The sequence below is a fragment of the Oncorhynchus gorbuscha genome, linkage group LG25 (genome assembly GCF_021184085.1).
Source record: "Oncorhynchus gorbuscha isolate QuinsamMale2020 ecotype Even-year linkage group LG25, OgorEven_v1.0, whole genome shotgun sequence".
NCBI classification, from domain to species: Eukaryota; Metazoa; Chordata; class Actinopteri; order Salmoniformes; family Salmonidae; genus Oncorhynchus; species Oncorhynchus gorbuscha.
In genome coordinates this window covers 24,732,669-24,755,211 of record NC_060197.1, presented here as the reverse complement: position 1 = coordinate 24,755,211, position 22,543 = coordinate 24,732,669, and the positions used below count along the sequence as shown (strand labels likewise).

Genomic DNA, 22,543 nt, shown 5'->3' with positions numbered 1-22,543 from the left:
ACAACGACCAGGATCATCGTGTTTCCCTGAGATGGGGGAAGATCAGTGAGGTCAGTCCAGATGAGGAAAGGGTGCTTAGCCCCCTCGAGCCAGTGTCTCCACACCTTCAGGGCTTTAACCACATACCTGTCCTCCACATCATAGTTTTGCTCCGCCGGCCCGAGCTTCTTCGAAAAAAAAGCACAGGGGCGGAGCTTCGGTGATGAACCCGAACGCTGTGAGAGCACGGCTCCAACCCCAGCCTCGGATGCGTCCACCTCCACTATGAACACCAAAGAGGGATCCGGATGCGCCAACACCGGAGCGTCGGTGAACAGCGCCTTCAAACGGAGGAAAGCTCTGTTCACATCTGCCGACCACTGCAACCGCACCGGCCTCCCCTTCAGCAGTGAGGTAATGGGAGCCGCCACCTGACCAAAACCCCGGATAAATCTCCGGTAGTAATTGGCAAACCCTAAGAACCGCTGCACCTCCTTTACCGTGGTCGGAGTCGGCCAATTACGCACGGCCTTGACGTGGTCACACTCCATCACCACCCCCAAGGTGGAAATGCGATAACCCAGGAAGGAAACGGCTCGTTTGGAAAACTCACATTTCTCCGCCTTAACGTACAGGTCATGCTCCAGCAGTCGCCCAAGAACCTTGCGCACCAGAGACACTTGCGCGGCGCGTGTGGCGGAGTAGATCAAGATATCGTCAATATACACCACCACACCTTGTCCGTGCAGGTCCCTGAGAATCTCATCGACAAAGGATTGAAAGATGGTTGGAGCATTCTTTAACCCATACAGCATGGCGAGGTACTTGTAATGGCCAGATGTGGTACTAAACACGGTTTTCCACTCATCTCCCTCCCGAATACGCACCAGATTATACGCTCTCCTGAGGTCCAGTTTCGTGAAGAACCGCTCTCCGTGAAATGATTCCACCGACCTAGCGATGAGAGGTAGTGGGTAACTAAAACCCACCGTAATGGAATTGAGACTTCGATAATCAATGCACAGACACAAATCTCCCTCCTTTTTCTTCACAAAAAAGAAACTCGAGGAGACGGGTGACATGGAGGGCTGAATGTACCCCTGTCCCAGAGCTTCCGTGACATTTGTCTCCACAGCCAACGTCTCCTCCTGGGACAATGGGTACACGTGACTCCTGGGCAGTGCAGCGTTTACCTGGAGGTTTATCACGCAATCCCCCTGTCGATGGGGTGGTAATTGGGTCACCTTCTTTTTACAGAAGGTGATTGCCAAATCGGCATACTCAGCGGGATTGCGCACGGTGGAAACCTGGTCTGGACTCTCCGGTTGGTCGACTATCTAAGGAGTGCACGGGGAAGGGGGCGATCTATCTGTAATAACGGAATCCTCAACCTCTGGGCGAGTCCGCGATCTATAAAGTTCGCAGCTGCGCCTGAATCGACTAGCGCCTTATGCTGGAGAGAAGGAGAAAACTTGGGGAAACAAATTAATAAAAACATGTGACCAACAGGAAGCTCTGGGTGAGTGTGGTGCTGACTCACCTGGGGTGACCGAGAAGTGTTCTGCCTGCCCTCTCGACTCCCAGATGGACTCCTCCAGCACCGACTGGAAGTGTGCCCTCTCTAGCTACAGCTGGTGCAGGAGGAGCCTCCTCCTCCGGTCTCCCTAAATGCAGCCCCCCCCCTAGCTCCATAGGTATGGGAGCGGGCGGTCCAGGAGGTGGAACAAACAGTACCCTTTCAGAACGTCCGCGAGCAGCCAGCAGATTGTCTAGCCGGATCGACAGGTCTATGAGCTCATCCAGGGTGAGCGTAGTGTCCCGACAAGCCAGCTCCGTGCGGATGTCCTCTCTCAGGCTACACCTGTAATGGTCGATTAGGGTACTGTCTTCCACCCCGCCCCAGCAGCCACAGTCCGCAACTCCAGAGCGAAGTCCTGCGCACTCCTCGTACCCTGCCTGAGATGGAACAATCTCTCACCAGCTGCTCGCCCCACCAGAGGGTGATTGAACACGGCCCAGAAGTTGCAGGTGAACTCCGGGTGGTGGCCCCTCGCCGAGTCTGGCCCGTTCCAGATGGCATTGGCCCACTCCAGGGCTCTACCCGTCAAGCAGGAGACGAGGACACTCACGCTCTCCTCGTCCGAGGGAGCCGGCCGAACGGTGGCCAAGTAAAGCTTGAGTTGGAGCAGAAATCCCTGGCACACCACCACCGCTCCATCGTACTCCCTTGGAGGCACAATACGCAGGATGCTGGTACCGGATAACGCTGGAGGAGGTTGTAGCTTTCAGGGGGGTTGAAGGGGAAGTAGGGAGACCACTCCTCTCCCATTGGTCCATCCTCTCCATCATCTGATCCATCGCTGATCCGATGTGATGGAGGATGGACGTGTGATGAAGGACACGCTCTTCCATCGTGGGGAGAGGGGTGGTCGCTGCTCCTGCTGACTCCATCGTAGATGGGTGCGGGCTTCTGTAACGCTTGAAGAGTGATGGATGTAGAGTCAGGCTCAGAGAGCAGAGGATTCGGGAAACCGCTTTATTCTCCGTACAGTAACAGCAGGCAAACAAGTGACGCTGAGTAATCCCAACAAAAAAACAGGAACACTTCTTGACAAAACAGCAAACTAGCCCGCACGAACACAGGCGGGCTAATTGAACTTAAATAACCCCAACAAGGAACAGGTGAAACCAATTAGACTAACCAAAACAAAAAGTGGAAAAAGGGATCAGTAGCAGCTAGTAGACCAAGCGCCACCCGAACTGGAAGGGTAGCCACCTTCGGTGATATTCGTGACACAGTACTTCTATAAATTCCCCGATAATAATATTCTTACTTTTGTACCTCAATCAGAAACTTCTAAATAAAGATGTTCTATCAATAAATAAATTACCCCTGACATGTTATCCATCTAAAGTTCTAGGAACTGAAATAACTAAAGCAAATTCAGAGTAGACTTGGAGGTATGTAACTTTACACCTAAAGTGAGAGACCTAGTTATACGACATTGTGGGTATTGTCTGTGTTTGTTCATTATTGTGTCGAGTGTGTGAAAAATATACACAAATGTTAATAAGATCTATGGCTATAAGCAAAGACAGAAAAACGACCCCAGGGCTAATGCTGTTCTCCTTCGAGCAGAGCGGTCCATGCCTGTGAAAGTGTAAATTGGTAACTGGGATAAGGAGGGGAGGGAGAGGGGTATATTTTAGGGCCGAGTAGCTGGGGGCTAGTGGCAGCAGTGTCATGTGTCAGTGTTTGGCCAGAGCAGTCACTCTGTACAGTGGCTTTCTGCAACAGCTGCTTCTCTCTGGTGAGTGTCCGCATTTCTTCTCTCTCTCTTTGCATGTTTTCTCTCTACCTTTTAACTGCGTCGGTAAAAATACACATACGGTTTGCTTTATGCAATAATCGTTTTTCGACTGTTTAATTTCAATCAGGACAGATAGGAAAGAGATTAATAACATTTACATTCTGATGCTTCAACAAAAGCTGGATCTGAACTTTCTCTTTTTTGTTCTAAGTTGTTGAAATATATTGATTTCGTACTGCAGGCGGGATGGAGGAAGAATATAAAAACAAATGATTTGGAAATGGAATTATGTGAGGATTGAATGGATTGAGAAGATACAGAACGTCCGTTCTTGGTTATGTCCCAATAATCTCTCCTTCCTCCTGAAGTGTGCACTTGTTCACTATTTTGGGGTGCTCCCGAGTGAGGCAGAGGTCTAAGGCACTGCATCTCAGTGCTTGAGGCGTCACTACAGAAAATCCTGGTTCGAATCCAGGCAGTATCACAATGGCCGTGATTGGGAGTCCCATAGGGTAGCGGACAATTGGCCCAGTGTCGTCTGGGTTTGGCCGGTGTAGGCCGTCATTGTAAATAAGAATTTGTTCTTAACTGACTTGCCTAGTTAAATTAAAAAATAAATCGAATGTAAATGCATTGTATTGATATACCCATCTTTTTCTTTCAAATCCATGAAGGGAAGTAAACAAGTGCACACTTCAGGAGAAAGGAGAGATTATTGGGACACTTGTTGTTTATGAGAAAGAAAGCAGAGCAGGAGAGCGACTAGACCGATATTTTTGGAAAGATGCTAATCTTTTACATCTATGAATAGCCAACCTTCTAGCCACGGTGGGTGTCCCAAATGGTAGCCTATTCCCTACATGGTGCACTACTTTTGACCAGGACCATAGGGGACCTGCTCAAAAGTAGTGCACTCCATAGGGCAAAGGGTTCAATTTGGAAAGCAGCCCATGTGTTCATAAATGCTCACTGCTCAAAAAGCTATGTGCATGCGCGGCCTGCGGGTGCACATAGCTTTAACTTGCTGACAGCCCGCTTTCTAAACCAAACAATTCTTGCTTAGTATATTTAGCATGGGGGATAATTTAAGTAAAGAATGCCCACATGCTTTTCAATAGCTCTCACTTGGCTCGTGATCGAAGTGGCCAGGACTTCAACTAGATGTGGTTAGGGTTGTAATATGACCTTTGAGAAGCAATAGAAGCTAATATCTAAGTTTGAATCTGCTGTTAGGGTTCCAGAAATACATTTTGGAGGCCATACAAGTCAACATCCGATTAACATCCAAAGAGAAGCAGGAACATTATAACACATCCACAATAAAATAAACCTGATCTGATATAATGCCTGCTTTATGGCCTGGATCTCACAGGTCCGATATGACAGGTCAGACAACGATCCCAATGTGAAGTGTTACCGAACACTGTAATATAAGGTGTTTCCGAAACACTGCAATATAAAGTGTTACAGAACACTGTAATGTTAAGTATGACCGTGCACGGTCTTCTCTGCCAGTAATGGCTTACCTTGCAGGAAATCATGGAAATCTGACGGAGGAGCAGGTCCACTGCTCCATCTGTCTGGACGTGTTCACCAACCCTGTCTCCATCCCCTGTGGACACAACTTCTGCCGCTGTTGCATCCTAGACTACTGGAAGACCACCGCCCTGTTCCAATGCCCCATGTGCAAGAAAACCTTCTTCAAGCGGCCCGACATTAGCATCAACACCGTCCTGAGGGAGATCGCTGAGCAATTTAAGGACATCAGGGTTAGCAACGCCGAGCGTCTCCAACGGCAGGAACTGAAAGAGGAACGAGATTTGCAGAAGAAGATGGAAGAGCAGAAACAGAAGGAGGAGGAGCAGAAAAAGACGGAGCGGGAGACGAAGAAGAAAGAGCAACAGGAGCTGGTTCAAAAGCAGCAGAAACTTCTCCAGGAGCTGAGACTGAAGCAGGAGATGCAAAAGCTACAGCTGCCACAGCTGCAACGAACGACGAGCCAGGAACCAGATAAACCAATAGAAGAGAAGCCAGAGGGAGAGCCAGAGGAACCTCCAGCCGATGCTCCTCCATCCCCACCCCACAGCCCATGGGGCGAGGTGTCTTGTGATGTCTGCATGGGCGACCGGATGAAGGCCGTCAAGTCCTGCCTGGTGTGTCTGACCTCATACTGCGAGGAACACATTAAGAACCACAACACACGCTTCACCAAACACAAGCTGATCGAACCCGTGACTAACCTTGAAGAGAGGATGTGTCCCAAGCACGAGAGGCTTCTGGAGCTGTTCTGTAAGAAAGACCATATCTGTGTGTGTGTGCTGTGTACGGAGACGGACCACAGAGCTCACTTTACTGTACCTGTAGAGAGGGAGTGGACTGATAAGAAGGTGAGAATCATTTGTGGAGGCTATTACAGTATAAAGGCTACAGTGTATGTTACATTTTTTTAAATATATATAAATATATATATAAATATATATATATATAAATATATATAAATATATAAATATATATATATAAATATATATATATAAATATATATATATATATATATATAAATATATATATATATATATATATATATATATATATATATATATATATATATATATATATATATATATATATATATATATATATATATATATATATATATATATGGTAAAACGTCATTCATCCAGGTTAGTTTTGATGCGATTAATCAAGTGTTCAGTACGCTACCATTCAAACATTTTAGAACACCTACTCATTCAAGGGTTTTTCTTTATTTTTACAATGTTCTACATTGCAGAATAATAGTGAAGACGTCAAAACTATGAAATAACACAAATGGGATCCTGTCATTACCAAAGAAGTGTTAAACAAATCAACATATATTTTATATTTGAGATTCTTAAAATAGCCAACCTTTGCCTTGATGACAGCTTTTCACACTCTTAGCATTCTCTCAACCAGCTCCATGAGGTAGTCACCTGGAATGCATTTCAATTAACAGGTGTGCCTTCTTAAAAATTCATTTGTGGAAGTGTTTCAGCCAACCAGTTGTGTAGTGACAAGGTAGGGGGGGGGTATACAAAAGATATCCATATTTGGTAAAAGACCAAGTCCATATTATGGCAAGAACAGCTCAAATAAATCAAATCGAATTTTATTTGTCACATACACATGGTTAGCAGATGTTAATGCGAGTGTAGCGAAATGCTTGTGCTTCTAGTTCCGACAATGCAGTAATAACCAACAAGTAATCTAGCTAACAATTCCAAAACTACTACCTTATAGACACAAGTGTAAGGGGATAGTATATGTACATAAAGATATATGAGTGAGTGATGGTACAGAGCGACATAGGATACAGTAGATGGTATTGAGTGCAGTATATACATATGAGATGAGTATGTAAACAAAGTGGCATAGTTAAAGTGGCTAGTGATACATGTATTACATAAAGATGCAGTAGATGATATAGAGTACAGTATATACATATACATATGAGATGAATAATGTAGGGTATGTAAACATTATATTAGGTAACATTGTTTAAAGTGGCTAGTGATATATTTTACATAATTTCCCATCAATTCCCATTATTAAAGTGGCTGGAGTTGAGTCAGTGTGTTGGCAGCAGCCACTCAGTGTTAGTGGTGGCTGTTTAACAGTCTGATGGCCTTGAGATAGAAGCTGTTTTTCAGTCTCTCGGTCCCAGCTTTGATGCACCTGTACTGACCTCGCCTTCTGGATGATAGCGGGGTGAACAGGCAGTGCCTCGGGTGGTTGTTGTCCTTGATGATCTTTATGGCCTTCCTGTGACATCGGGTGGTGTAGGTGTCCTGGAGGGCAGGTAGTTTGCCCCCCGGTGATGCGTTGTGCAGACCTCACTACCCTCTGGAGAGCCTTACGGTTGTGGGCGGAGCAATTGCCGTACCAGGCGGTGATACAGCCCGCCAGGATGCTCTCGATTGTGCATCTGTAGAAGTTTGTGAGTGCTTTTGGTGACAAGCCGAATTTCTTCAGCCTCCTGAGGCGCTGCTGCACCTTCTTCACGATGCTGTCTGTGTGGGTGGACCAATTCAATTTGTCTGTGATGTGTACTCCGAGGAACTTAAAACTTACTACCCTCTCCACTACTGTCCCATCAATGTGGATAGGGGGGGTGTTCCCTCTGATGTTTCCTGAAGTCCACAATCATCTCCTTAGTTTTGTTGACGTTGAGTGTGAGGTGAGAAATGATAGTGCATCATTATTTTAAGACATGAAGGTCAGTCAATACGGAAAATGTCAAGATCTTTGAAAGTTTCTTCAAGTACAGTCGCAAAAACCATCAAGCACTATGATGAAACTGGTTCTCATGAGGACTGCCACAGGAATAGAAGACCCAGAGTTACCTCTGCTGCCAAGGATAAGTTCATTAGAGTTACCAGCCTCAGAAATTGCAGCCCAAGTAACAGACACATCTCAACATCAACTGTGTGAATCAGTCCTTCATTGTAAAATTGCTGCAAAGAAACCACTACTAAAGGACAGCATTTTGAAGAAGAGACTTTCTTGGGCAAAGAAACATGAGCAATGGACATTAGACCGAGGGAAATTTGTCCTTTGGTCTAATGAGTCCAGATTTGAGATGTTTGGTTCCAACTGCCGTGTCTTTGTGAGACGCGGTGTGGGTGAACGGATGAACTCTGCATGTGTATTTCCCACCGTAAAGCATGGAGGAGGAGGAGGTGTTACGGTGTGGGGGTGCTTTGCTGGTGACACTGTCTGTGATTTATTTAGAATTCAAGGCACACATCACCAGCATGGCTACCACAGCATTCTGCAGCGATACGACATCCCACCTGGCTTGCGCTTAGTGGGACTATCATTTGTTTTTCAATAGGACAATGACCCAACACACCTCCAAGCTGTGTAAGGGCTATTTTACCAAGAAGGAGAGTGATGGAGTGCTGCATCAGATGACCTGGCCTCCACAATCCCCCGACCTCAACCCAAATGAGATGGTTTGGGATGAGTCGGACCGCAGAGTGAAAGAAAAGCAGCCAACAAGTGCTCAGTATATGTGGGAACTCCTTCAAAACTGTTGGAAAAGCATTCCAGGTGAAGCTGGTGGAGAGAATGCCAAGAATGCGCAAAGCTGTCATCAAGGCAAAGGGTGGCTATTTGAAAAATCTCATATAAAATAGATTTTGATTTGTTTAACACTTTTTTGGTTACTACATGATTCCATATGTGTTATTTCATAGTTGTGATGTCTTCACTATTCTACAATGTAGAAAATAGTAAAAATAAAGAAAACCCCTTGGATGAGTAGGTGTTCTAAAACTTCCTACCAGTAGTGTATACTTTCGAGAATCCGTTGTCAATTGGTTTATCATTTTCAAAGACATACAGTAACTATTGTGCCGTTCAGGCTTGATGCAGCAATCAGAAGCTAAATGCAGCTATATAAAAAAAACAGTCACATTTTGGCCACACGATTTGCAAACATTTATGGTCAGCTCCTAATAAAACTGACACAATGATTGCCATTGAAACTGTAAAAGTACATTTTAGAAGAGGTCAACTGTATTTGGTACACAAATCCACCAATAACACACTACAGTTTGTGAGGCCTAGCTCTAGATGTTGTTGAAAGTAGGCTGCCTAGCCTGAATTTCGGGCCTGTTTCCTTGTCAGTCATTGTCAACATGTTGTATAAACAAATCTGGGACCAGGCTATAGACTGCCAAATGTAAGATTAATTATCTCTCACCCACAGTTCCTTAGATACAGAGTATTCACACCCTTTGTCTTCTTCCACATGTTGTTGTGTTACAGGCTGAATTCAATAGATTTTTTTTCTCACCCATTGACACACAATACCCCATAATGATGAAGTGAAAACATGTATTTTGACAGTTTTACAAATGTATTAAAAAGGAAATACGGAAACAGCTCATTTACATAAGTATTCAACCCTTAAGTTAATAAATGTTAGAATCACCTCTTAGCAGCAATTACAGCTGAGTCTTTCTGGGTAAGTCTTAAATATTTTTAAAGTCTTGCCATACACTTTCAAGATGATTTGAGTCAAAACTGTAACTAGGCCACTCAATAACATTCAATGTCGTCTTGGTAAGCAACTCAAGTGTAGATTAGGCCTTGTGTTTTAGGTTATTGTCCTGCTGAAAGGCGAATTTGTCTGTGTCTGTTGGAAAGCAGACTGAAATAGGTTAACCTCTAGGATTTTGCCTGTGCTTAGCTCTATTCCATTTCTTGTTATCCTAAAAAACTCCCTAGTCCTTGCCGATGACAAGCATACCCATAGCCTGATGCAGCCACCACCGTCGTGCTTGAAAATGTGATGTGTTGGATTTTCCACTTTTATTGCAATTTCTCAGTTTTCTCCTATCCCAATCATTCAACTCTGTCACTGTTTTAAAGTCACCATTGGCCTCATGGTGAAATTCCTGAGCGGTTTCCTTCCTTTCTGGCAACTGAGTTAGAAAGGACGCCTGTATCTTTGTATTGACTGTGTGTGTTGATACACCATCCAACGTATAATTAATACATTCACCATGCTCGAATTGATATTTAATATCTCCTTTTTAAAATGTGGACACATCTACCAATAGGTCCCCTTCTTTGCAAGTCATTGGAAATCCTCTATGGTCTTTGTGGTTTAATCGCTCTTTGAAATTCACTGCTCAACTGAGGGACCTTACAGATAATTGTATGTGTGGGGTACAGAGATTAGGTAGTCATTCAGAAATCATGTTAAACACTATTATTGTACAGAGTGAGTCCGTGCAACTTATTATGTGACTTGGCAAGCACATTTTTACTCCTGAATTTATTTAGGCTTGCCATAACAAAGGGGTTGAATACTTATTGACTCACAACATTTCAGCTTTTAATTTTGTATTCATTTAGTAAAACATAATACAATCATAATTCCACTTAGACATTATGGGATATTGTGTGTAAGCCAATGACACAACATCTCAATTGAATCCATTTTAAATTCAGGTTGTAACAAACAAAAGAAGGTGGGGAAAGTAAAGGGGTGTGAATACCTCCTGAAGGCACTGAATGTACTCCACAGGCTCAGCTGAAGAAGACAGAGATAGATGTACAGCAGATGATCCAGGAAAGACTGAAGAAGATGGAGGAGATCAAGCACTCAGCGGAGCTGAATAAGGTGAGCTATTGAATGCTTCCAAAATGGTGCCCTATTCCTTATTCCCCCTTCCGGACGCAATATTTATTTGTCCCAGTGTTAAAATACATGCTAATTTGTCATGTTGCCTTTTGATCATATAGTCAACATCTGATGTAATTGACAAAATAAACTGCTGGATTCTAGAATATAATTTAGCTTTAAACATTAACCCAATGTGGGGGACCAGAATACATGGCTTCTGGATCGATTTGATCTTCGCTGGATATATTTGATCTTTGCTTCGAAGCACTTGCAAACTTTATTGAGACGTAGGAAAACAAAATCTAAACGGTTTCTAGTGAGTGGGAGGAGTTATGGGTCTTCCGTAACATCCTGTCACATCCAAAGACAAATTTATCAGCCATAAAAGGCCAAAGAGCTTGCATCCTAAATGGCACCATATTCCCTATGTAGTGCACGACTTTTGACCAGGTTGCATAGGGCTCTGATTAGGGCTGTTGTGGTGACCATATTACCGCCACACCGGCAGTCATGAGTCATGACCTCAGTAAATATACACTTGACCGTTGTCACAGGATAAATCTACTCTTATGCACTCTGGCCAAGCTTTGATAGTACCCAACTTGTTAACGACCAACAGGTTGCTAATGGCTTGGTACTCAGGGCTCTATAGTCCCTTTAACCACTCTGACCGATGCGAATGCGATCGAAAATCTCAAACACTTATCATCAAAATAGTAGGTCTATCATACTTTTAAAACTCACCTTACTGTGATGATCCATTTGAGGAAAGAAGTTCAACAGTGTAACGGTTTTCTAGGTGTGAAGGAGAGTCGGACCAAAATGCAGTGTGTAGATTGCGATCCATGTTTAATGAACAACGTAAACACGAATTAACACAAACACTACAAAACAAAGAACGTAAATAACAAAACGAAAACCGAAACAGCCTATACTTGTATCAACTAACACAGCAACAAAGACACTAAGGACAATCACCCACAACAAACTCAAAGAATATGGCTGCCTAAATATGGTTCCCAATCAGAGACAATGATAAACACCTGCCTCTGATTGAGAACCACTCCAGACAGCCATAGACTTAGCTAGATACCCCACTAAGCTACAATCCCAATACCAACACCAAAAGCCCAAGACAAAACACACCACAATACAAAAACCCCATGCCACACCCTGGCCTGACCCAATACATGAAGATAAACACAAAATACTTCGACCAGGGCGTGACAGAACCCCCCCCCCCACCTAAGGTTAGGACTCCCGAACGCACCTCAAAACAATAGGGAGGGTCCGGGTGGGCGTCTGTCCATGGTGGTGGCTCCGGCGCGGGACGTGGACCCCACTCAGTCAATGTCTTAGTCCCTTCTCCTCGCGTCCCTGGATAGTCCACCTTCGCCGCCGACCATGGCCTAGTAGTCCTCACCCAGAACCCCACTGGACTGAGGAGCAGATCGGGACTGAAGGACAGCTCGGGACTGAGGCAGCTCGGGACTGAGAGAAAGCTCGGGAGTGAGAGAAAGCTCGGGAGTGAGAGAAAGCTCGGGAGTGAGAGAAAGCTCGGGTGTGAGAGAAAGCTCAGGTGTGAGAGAAAGCTCAGGAGTGAGAGAAAGCTCAGGAAGCTCAGGAGTGAGAGGAAGCTCAGGCAGGTAGATAGATCTACCAGATCCTGGCTGGCTGGTGGTCTCAGCAGATCCTGGCTGACTGGCAGATCCTGGCTGACTGGCAGATCCTGGCTGGCTGGCAGATCCTGGCCGGCTGGCAGATCCTGGCCGAATGGCAGTTCTGGCAGATCTGGAAGAGCCTGGTTGACTGGCAGATCTGGAAGAGCCTGGTTGACTGGCAGATCTGGAAGAGCCTGGCGGATCTGGAAGAGTCTGGCTGACTGGCAGATCTGGAAGAGTCTGGCTGACTGGCGGATCCTGGCAGACTGAAAGATCTGGCTGCTCCATGCTGACTGGCGGCTCTGGCTGCTCCACGCTGACTGGCGGCTCTGGCTGCTCCATGTAGGCTGACAGCTCTGGCGGCTTCTTACAGACTGGCAGCTCTGACGGCTCCGTGCAGACTGGCAGCTCCTTGCAGACTGGCAGCTCCTTACAGACTGGCAGCTCCTTGCAGACTGACAGCTCCGTGCAGACTGACAGCTCCGTGCAGACTGACAGCTCCGTGCAGACTGACAGCTCCGTGCAGACTGACAGCTCTGTGCAGACTGGCAGCTCCTTGCAGACTGGCAGCTCTGGCTGCTTCATGCAGACTGACAGCTCTGGCTGCTCCATGCAGACTGACAGCTATTATTATATTATTATTATATTATATGTAAGCCGGCCCAAGGAGACACACTGGGGACCAGATGCGTAGAGCCGGCTTCATGGCATTTGGCTCGACGCTCAATCTAGCCCGGCCGATACGCGGAGCTGGAATATACCGGAGCTGGAATATACCGCACCGGGCTATGCACCCGCACTGGAGACACCGTGCGCACCACAGCATAACACAGTGCCTGCCCAGTCTCTCTAGCCCCCCGGTAAGCACAGGGAGTTTGCGCAGGTCTCCTACCTGGCATAGCCATACTCCCTGTGAGCCTCCCCCCAATACATTTTTGGGGCTGACTCTCAGGCTTCCATCCGCGTCGCCGTGCTTGCTTCGCCAACTCCATTCTGCGCACTGCTCCATCGAATCCCAGGCGGGCACCGGCACTCTCCCTGGGTCGACCGCCCACCTGTTATCTCCTCCCAAGAAGTATAGTCCATACTGTCCTCCTCTTTGGGCTGCTCCTGTTGCCTCTTCTCCTGCTGCACCTTTGGGCGGCTACACTCCCCTGGTTTAGCCCAGGGTCCTCTCCCATCGAGGATTTCCTCCCTTGTCCAGAAATCCTTATTGCGAATCTCCTCTTTGGGCTGCTCCTGCCTGTTGACACGCTGCTTGGTCCGTTTAGGATGGGTGATTCTGTAAAGGTTTTCTAGGTGTGAAGGAGAGTCGGACCAAATTGCAGCGTGTAGATTGCGATCCATGTTTAATGAACAACGTAAACACGAATTAACACAAACACTACAAAACAAAGAACGTAAATAACGAAACGAAAACCGCAACAGCCTATACTTGTATCAACTAACACAGCGACAGTAACAAAGACACTAAGGACAATCACCCACGACAAACTCAAAGAATATGGCTGCCTAAATATGGTTCCCAATCAGAGACAACGATAAACACCTGCCTCTGATTGAGAACCACTCCAGACAGCCATAGACTTTGCTAGATACCCCACTAAGCTACAATCCCAATACCAACACCAAAACCCCAAGACAAAACACACCACAATACAAAAACCCCATGCCACACCCTGGCCTGACCCAATACATTAAGATAAACACAAAATACTTCGACCAGGGCGTGACAAACAGCAGGTTGAAACAGTAAAACTTGTTTGTTGTGAATGTCTTTAATTACTTGTTACTTTTATTTTGTACTTTTTACTTGTCTATTTTTTACTTAGCATGTATTTTTCTAAAAACTGCATTGTTGGTAAAGGGCTTTTAAGTAGGCATTTCACTGTAAGGTCTACACCTGATTGTATTCGGCGCATGTGACAAATAACATTTGATTTGTTGTTTCAAAGCCTGACACGATGAAATTGACAGGGCTTTCTAAGGCGACGATTAATTCAAAACACGCATATGAATAGGCTTATGAGCCCAAGCCTCCCCCTCCCCCCCCCGCAAAATATTTTTTTAAACTGAATTGAAATTATGATTATACAATACATAGCCTATCTCATATTACGCATGGCAGAAAAACCAAAAACAAAACTATCCTTTATATTTTATTAAGCTAAAGTTAAATTATATTCTTCTTACGATAAAATCCTATAAAATAAAATAACGTAGGTCAGTTGGCAGAGCATGTAAGCGACAGGGTTTTGGGTTTGATTCCCACGAGGGACCAGTACGAAAAAAGTATTACAATGTATGCACTCACTACCTACAAGTCGCTCTGGATAAGAGCATCTGCTAAATGACTCAAATGTAAATGTAAACAAGGAGCCTAGACAGATAACGTAGGCCAATTCATACTGTGTTCTTCTGAAATCCATTTTCTCCATATCATAATGTTTGTTCAGGCCTGACTCAATTAAATCATGTATCTATTGTGATGGTGTGTATTCAATTAATTTATTAGCCATATTTAACGGCAGATATTCCAAAGGCGTGCATCCGCGGCTTGCATGCGTGGAGGCCTGGGGATGCGTGCTTAAGGTAATTAACGGTCAATTATCGTGAGACCAGCAGTTTGTTGCGTGCCAATAACACGCCTTCATGACCGCCACAGCCCCAGGCCTCTGATTAAAAGTAGTGCTCTGTATAGGGAATAGGGTTCCATTTGGGATGAGATTTGGACCTCTTGGCAGTGTTATGACTGATGTGTCTCCCACAGTACATTAGACAGAATACTGTCGCATACAGCGGCTGCTCAATAAATTATACAATCTTCTACCCTCTAGGGGTGTGTCCCAATACAGTATAATAATAACATTGATGATACCCAGTTACCAACAAGTAAGAAATATGCAAAAATGTGTAATTACACTGTACTAAAATGGTTATTACCATATTATTCAATGTGACCATCTCCTGTATTATGAATTCTGGAACATGTCCAGGGAAAATGACACCCGAAAAGGTAATGCTATTGTTTTTGTTTTGTTGACAAGCAGAGGTGAGGCGCATTACATATGCTGTTGTTCTATCTTGCGTGCAACGATGACCGAGAGAGAGAACAAAAAATGTTTTTGTCGTTTGCTGTTGTAATATCGCAAACGGACGTGTCAGTTTCACCATTAAAGACACCAGCTTTAAGTCATGACGATCTCTTTCCCCTTTAGTCCAGTGCCCAGAGGGAGATCGAGGACAGCATGCAGGTGTTCCAGGAGCTGATTCGGTCCATCCAGAGGACCCAGGCTGAGCTGGTGCTGGCTATAGAGGAAAAGCAGAGAGAGACAGAGAGGTTTGTAGAGGAAGTACTACAGTACCCATCATGCTCTGTGCCTTGTATCCGGTTTTATCTTACGAAAAGGGTTCCTGGAGCTAACATTATGGTGTCTGACCTCCGTGTTAATGCGTACAAGGTGGTCCCAGGGCCTGATAGGGGAGCTGGAACAGGAGATCACTAAACTACAGAGGAGGAATACAGACCTGGAGCACCTCTCACGCACAGAGGACCACATCCACTTCCTACAGGTGGGAGGGGTTGCCGATTTCATTCATAATACATAGCAGAATATGCACACATTGTAGTCTAGAAATATAGATCACAAATTTGGTTCGGTCTTGTCATTAATTTCTTTGTCCCAAATTTTTATCACAAAATAAGTAATATTGCACACAAATACTCTGATAGGACAAAACATTAGCAACACCTGCTCTTTGCATGACATAGACTGACCAGGTGAATCCAAGTGAAAGCTATGGACCCTTATTGATGTCACTTGTTAAATCCACTTCGATCAGTGTAGATGAAGGGTAGAAGACAGGTTAAAGAATGATTTTTAAGCCTTGAGGAAATTGAGACATGGATTGTGTACGCGTGCCATTCAGAGGGTGAATGGGAAAGATGAAACACTTAAGTGCCTTTGAACGGGATATGGTAGCAGGTGCCAGGTGCACCGGTTTTTGTCAAGAACTGCAACGCTGCTGGGGTTTTCACACCCAACAGTTTCCCTTGTGTATCAAGAATGGTCCACCACCAAAAGGACATCCAGCCAACTTGACACAACTGGGGGAAGCATTGGCGTCAACATGGGCCAGAATCCCTATGGAACATTTTCAATGTCCATGCCCTGACAAATTGAGGCTGTTCTGAGGGTCAAGGGGTGCAACTCAATATTAGGAAGGTGCTCTTAATGTTTTGTACACTCAGTGTACATCGTATAGATTGACTAAATTATAGATTGACCCATTGTTTTTCCTATCTCTCGCTGTAGAGTTTCCCAGCCCTGTGTACCCCTCCAGCCACTAAGGACTGGTCTGGGACCAGTGTACATACTGAAGTGTGTGTTGGGATCATCAGGAGAGCTGTGTCCAAATTGGAAGAGACGCTGAGTGAGGAAATTGACAAACTGGTGGACTCCGGTAGGTTTTTCATTAAAGGACCGATATGTGTGATTTCTTTCACTATTACCCTATTTCCAAACCTCTTGTTCTCTGCACATTGTTGAGCAAGAAGTGATGTGTTTTGTTTTTAAATCATTGAATTGTGGTTTGTGTCCATTTTCACAGAGCTGAAGAAGATTCTTAAGTACACAGGTCGGCATTCAAATCAAAATCAAATCGAATCACAGTTTATTGGTCCCGTACACAGCTTAGCAGATGTTATAGCGGGTGCAGTGAAATGCTTGTGTTACTAGCTCCTAACAGTGCAGTAAAAATGTCAAACAAGTACACAAACAATAATCAAAACTAGAAACAAGAAATCCCAAATGTCAGGATGAAGTCAGCTAACAACCCAATTAACACTATATCAGTAATCCAAAATCAATCTGTTTATATACACCAAAAAGATATGCTTACAATGATATGTACAGCAGTAGATATATTACATGTTCACATCCTCCATAATTTCACACTCGCTGTTTCCAGTGGACCTGACCCTCGACCCAGACTCAGCCAACCCGTGGCTCCAGCTCTCGGAAGACCGCCGTCAAGTTAGGCACCTGGGAACTTGGCAGGACCTCCCGGACATCCCAGAGCGTTTTGACACTGTGGTCATAGTCCTGGGTCGCGAGGGCTTCACGGCGGGACGCCACTACTGGGAGGTTTGTTGATTATGATTATGTTTTTTGTTGTTGTCTCTTTGCCTAGCTTTCAAAAACAAAACAACATACAAAGCAAGGTCTATCGCTCCGTCTGTCCATCTATCCACCTATCCATCCATCCATTCATCCATCCATCCATCCATCCATTCATCCATCCATCTATCTAGGTCCAGGTGGGGGACAAGGATGACTGGTACCTAGGTGTGGCCAAGGCATCAGTCAACAGGAAGGGGCGTATCGCCGTCAGCTCCTCCCAGGGCTACTGGGCGCTGGCCATGAAGAAAGACCAGGGATATAGGGCCTCCACGACCCCGCCGTTACCTCTAACCCTTGACCCCAAGCCGAAGAGGGTCGGGGTGTATGTGGATTGCGAAGAGGGCCAGGTTTCGTTTTACGACGTGAAGGAGAGGAGTCATATCTATACATTCATGGAGGACAACTTTAAGGATAAGTTGTTTCCGTTCTTTTATCTGTACTGTTGTGATAAACAGTCGGATGCCATGGTGATCTGTCCGATCAATGAAAAGAGTCTGATCAAGCAATGCTGAGAAATACTCTGACAACAACTCTGAAAGAATACAATTCTGTCTGCAGAAAATACTGTGACATATGATCTTGGTAGGGAAACCGTAAAACAATTATACATTGACACTTAGTGGTGGCTTAAAGAACCATGGGGGTGAGTGCCCGACGTCAACATCCTTGACCTTATTGATATTTGTTATGGTGATAACAAGCTGATTTATTTTGTTGTCCAGCCCCCCTAGGCCCCTGGTCAGTTGAACCCTGTTGAGAAAGATTGCAACTAGGGGAGAGTGGGGTATGTTTAACCATTGTTTACATTCAGCATCACTACGTCAAGGGAAATATAGTATTCTTTCTAACAAAGATATCTACATATATTTCACAATGTGGTTTATCCCTGAAAATAATTAGAATTAATGTAAACATAACGGTTTTGAAAACATAGCCTTTCCAAATAAAAAAGTGGTTTGCTCAACTTACCCTGGGTATGGGGTAAGTTGAGCATCGGGACAGGGTAAGTCGAGCAGCCTTGGGGTAAGTGGGTGGTGGTGTCCTGTGACAGTGGTTGATGGTGCTGTTAGGTCAAAGTTGAATTCATGGAATGGGTATACTGTATATGTTAAATATATGTCTACATTCAGATATAGAACACTCTGTTCAATATCCCTTACCCTTCTATTTCTTGACCAGTTGTCTGGGACGGGGATGTTGTTTTGATGTGCCAATTTGTCGGCTAGTTCTCTGCATTTGAGGCTACAAAGCCCATGAAACTGGTCCAAAAGAGTATTGATACGTTTAGCAAAGCTCAAACTCTATGTCATCAGATAAGACCATACAGAGTGTGCACCTGCTACTCCTTATCATAGCCTCTCTTTCGCACACAGCTACATGTTCATTTTGTTTTTCGGTCATTGTCTATTTGTTCATCCCTTGCTGCTGCTGGAGATGGACTTCTTCCCTTCTCTCACTTCCTTGGCTGCTCGCTCAAGAACCTCTTTGTGGCTGGAACCCTGCTTGTTTTACGTTTGTGTACACGGGACATGATGTCTGCTCTGTAACAATAGACATGGACTCTCTTGAGTTCATATGTTCAGACACATTGCAAAAATACTATATGCTATGCATAAAACTGACGAAATGTAATCATTTGTATGGGGTAGCTTTGGCTCAGCTTAACCCATGACCATTGGCTCCACTAACCCCAAGGCAAACAAGAATGCACATTTGTGAAAGGTTTAGGACCTCATATTCATCAGATCCCAACTGATGTGTAAAACAATCATAAAACGATCTACTTTTCTTTAGATACAAGCATCATGAAACTTATGAACAAAAAATGCATTTGCTTTGTGAAAATCCGTTATTTGGACCTAACTTGCTTGCCACTTTTTCCATGTGGTTTCTTCCTTCACAGACTCCATGAAATGATGACCTCTTCCTAAATATTTGGTCACTTGATTCATTTGATGTATGCTTTCCTAGAAACAAGGGGTGGCTCAACGAACCTTTTTACTCAACTTTCCCCACTGTCCCCTACCTCAAAGCTGCAATATGTAACTTTTTGGGTGAACAGACCAAATTCACACAGAAATGTGAGTTATAGATCTGTCACTCATTGAAAGCAAGTCTAAAAAAGCAGTAGATCTGTTCTGCGTGTGCCTTTTCTATGCTTCCCATTCTTACGTTTTTAGTTTTTGCATCTTTTACTTTCGGTTTTGCAGACCAGCTTCAAACAGCTGAAAATGCAATATTTTCAGTTATTATATGGTACAATGATTCACTACACTATACATTGATTGTTTTGTTACATAAACTGACATTAGGTGAACTATTCGAATTTTAGCATATTGCACCTTTAACTTATAATCCTAATAGACTGGTAGGTAGGATGATAGTGTTGTTTTTTGTTTGTGTTTTTTTGATGGCATATATCCTGTTGATTAAAGTCTAGATTAAACATCAAAATGAATATGAATCTAACAGACATGGGTTTAAAATACTTGAAAATAATTTCAAATTATTTTTCTGTGCCTATTGCCTGACTTAATAAACCAATAGATAAGTCTCAAAACGGCATATCCCGTCCATCTGGCACTCCTGGCAGATTCAAGCAAACGCTCAAAGTATTTGAACCCAGGTCTAAAATGTAACATGCCTTAATTGTATCTATGTTGAAGACAGTGTTGTTTACTGACTTGCACTTTAGCATTGCATGCCTATTCACATATTCAATGTACACTGTAAAAATAGGATGAGGATTTTCAACAATAAATGTGTTTGTCTTTGGCCCATGTCTTTGTGAGATTTAGAAAGGTTTGAAAACACTAAACCTGAAAACGTAGGTTTCACCTGTGAATTTCACCATCAGCGAAATGACGACACTTCCCATCGGAAAGCCACATCCACGATGAGATCTCCTTTAGATCTTATGTCAATCTCCTAGACAACAAAGAAAAGAGCACTGGTCAATACACCAGTGAGATGTTGTGCGTTTTCTCATACCTCTCAATCGTCACTCGTGAGAAGTAGACATGGATCTGTCTCACGGTGATCGCTGTATGAGTTCTCTGAACTCTCTCGCAAGTGTCTCGTCTCTCAGTCTCAGCTACTGGATGAAGGAGAGTAGTACAAGATCTTAAATGAGTCTCAACGTGATACGAACAATTAGATGCTCTATCTCAAACATGTCGTACATTTATCCCATACATATCTCAGTGGTTTTTATACATTGTCATCTTGGACCCTATCTCACTACGAACTATATATGAGAATAATTATTAACAGGTCTGATCAAATCATCGCAAATGTCATCTCAGACATATCTCTACATGATCTCATAGCGGTGCTGAAGTGTAAAATAATCCTAAAAGTGGAGCAGATATGATTTATTTCCATTAATTCATCACTCAATGTACAATGTATACTGTTCCAACACAAGTCATTTGTTGAGTATACCAAGTCCTTCTCAAGTGTGTTTTGGGAAATGAGCTGCAAACACAATACCGGACACAGATGTAATGTCAAGGAAAACAATTCAACATGCTCCAGGGCAATTACAACTGTGTTGACAGGGGTTTCCAATAGCGGCACAACATGAAAGCAGGTACCATGTGTTACGGTGTCTTGCAGCAAAGAAAGACCTGCACTTCCAAATTTGCTAATAAGTGCCCATTTGTCAGCTGATTCCTCAGAGGTAAAGAAGAATTCAATCTGTCCATATCTTATTTGTGCTACTTTAGAAGGGGGAAAAAACAGTCAAATTGTTTGTTCTTTTTCCTTTCCCATAATGCCTTGATGTGAGACGAGTTCTCTTATTAACTCGTGCCCTGTGAAATGCTCTCACTGAATGCGGTGAATTAATATGGCGACCAGCATGTTTTTCCATTGTGGAGAGGTGCCTTGCCTCCAGTTGAAGTTCACTTGATGCTCCAATTATGTTTGTTCTCGACTTATCGCTGCTTTCGTCACAAAAACTATGGTCCTCCGTGCGTGAAAGTCAGACATGGCATTAGCTGGCTTTATGATTTGCGAAATAGCAGGGATAGACTGCACGGACCATTTGCATGGGTATATTTTGAGTACCATATATGAGCCTTAAAAAAATAGTCATTTTTGTCTTCAAAATGAAAATATGAATGAGTCCATAATGGGCCAAGGGCTCTGACGGTGTCTGCCAGGTGCACAAGAAGGTGAATATTTTTCGTTTGTTAACGCTTACCATAGAGATGACTAATTTGAGGGCAAAAGTTCCATTGCATTTTCCCATGTGATGGTTGCAGGGATGAGGTGACAAGGGAAGGATGGAGGAAGTCATTCTGAGAATAGGTAAGTAATTCATACCATGTCACCTATCAAAACTTTATTTTGTGTAGTTCAATTGTAATTCATTTAGAAAAACTTCTCCAACTCCATTTCCGTTGTGTTTTTGTTGCTGTTGACATTTGGAACAGTGATTGGGCCTTGAACACATAATAATGAATGACCTGTATGTGCTATTGTCTCCTCTCAGACCCAGTCCAGATCCGAGAGCTGCACGCTCTCATTGACATTGTTGGAAAGAAACACTGTGAGCTACAAAGAAACACTGTGAGCTACAGGAGAGAAGGCCATCGGTGCCGTCGGGCGAGCAAGAGTTGTTCCCTGACAGTGGCATGTTCCTCTCACCGTTCCGCCTTGCTGCCATCCATCAGGCATCTAGGCAACATTGCTTGCACCCTTTTTTTCCTCAGTGGAAGAATGTGTTAATTCAGTTGCCTTTGGACGCCATGGCAAGGTCCCCAAGGGGAAGCGAGTCCTCGACCGGAAGGCCAGCGGAATTCCAAGTAAGAATTTTCGTATTAAGAATTTTCTCAAAGCTAGGTTACTTGAAAAACTGCCTACAGCAAATTAGGATTGATTCTTGATGAAAAGGATTTAGGTATGTTATTTGCTAATTCATCACTGCAATCAAGTCAAATCGAGTTTCTGAAAACAGTTTCTTAAATACCTCTATAACAAACCAAAATCCCCAATGTCCTTTTAAGACGTTTGTGTTTCACATACTGTGAGTCCTTGAGTAGAATTGTCATGTGTTATGTGTTATTTGTCAAAATATTCATAAAATGTTTTATAGAACTTATTCCAGCCTACGTCTTGCGATGTTCTACCTTGGATGGTTGGACCGGAATCGATGAAAGGCATTCATCAACAAATGTAGGACCAGAGCAGGACAGAGTAGTGACTCAAATATTTTTGTTTGTGTAC

At 44.0% G+C, this 22,543-nt stretch overlaps 1 protein-coding gene across 1 annotated transcript; it reads left to right on the top strand.

Moving 5' to 3' along the window:
* The first annotated feature begins 3,226 nt into the window (after window positions 1-3,226).
* Window positions 3,227-20,087, top strand: si:dkey-46i9.6 (E3 ubiquitin-protein ligase TRIM39). The gene is made up of 9 exons (XM_046329786.1): window positions 3,227-3,290; window positions 4,806-5,677; window positions 10,369-10,464; window positions 15,347-15,468; window positions 15,590-15,701; window positions 16,445-16,592; window positions 16,740-16,766; window positions 17,100-17,275; window positions 17,443-20,087. Exons 2-9 carry the CDS (start codon window positions 4,808-4,810, stop codon window positions 17,821-17,823), a joined length of 1,932 nt encoding a protein of 643 aa, XP_046185742.1. The 5' UTR covers window positions 3,227-3,290; window positions 4,806-4,807; the 3' UTR covers window positions 17,824-20,087.
* Window positions 20,088-22,543: the final 2,456 nt, after the last annotated feature.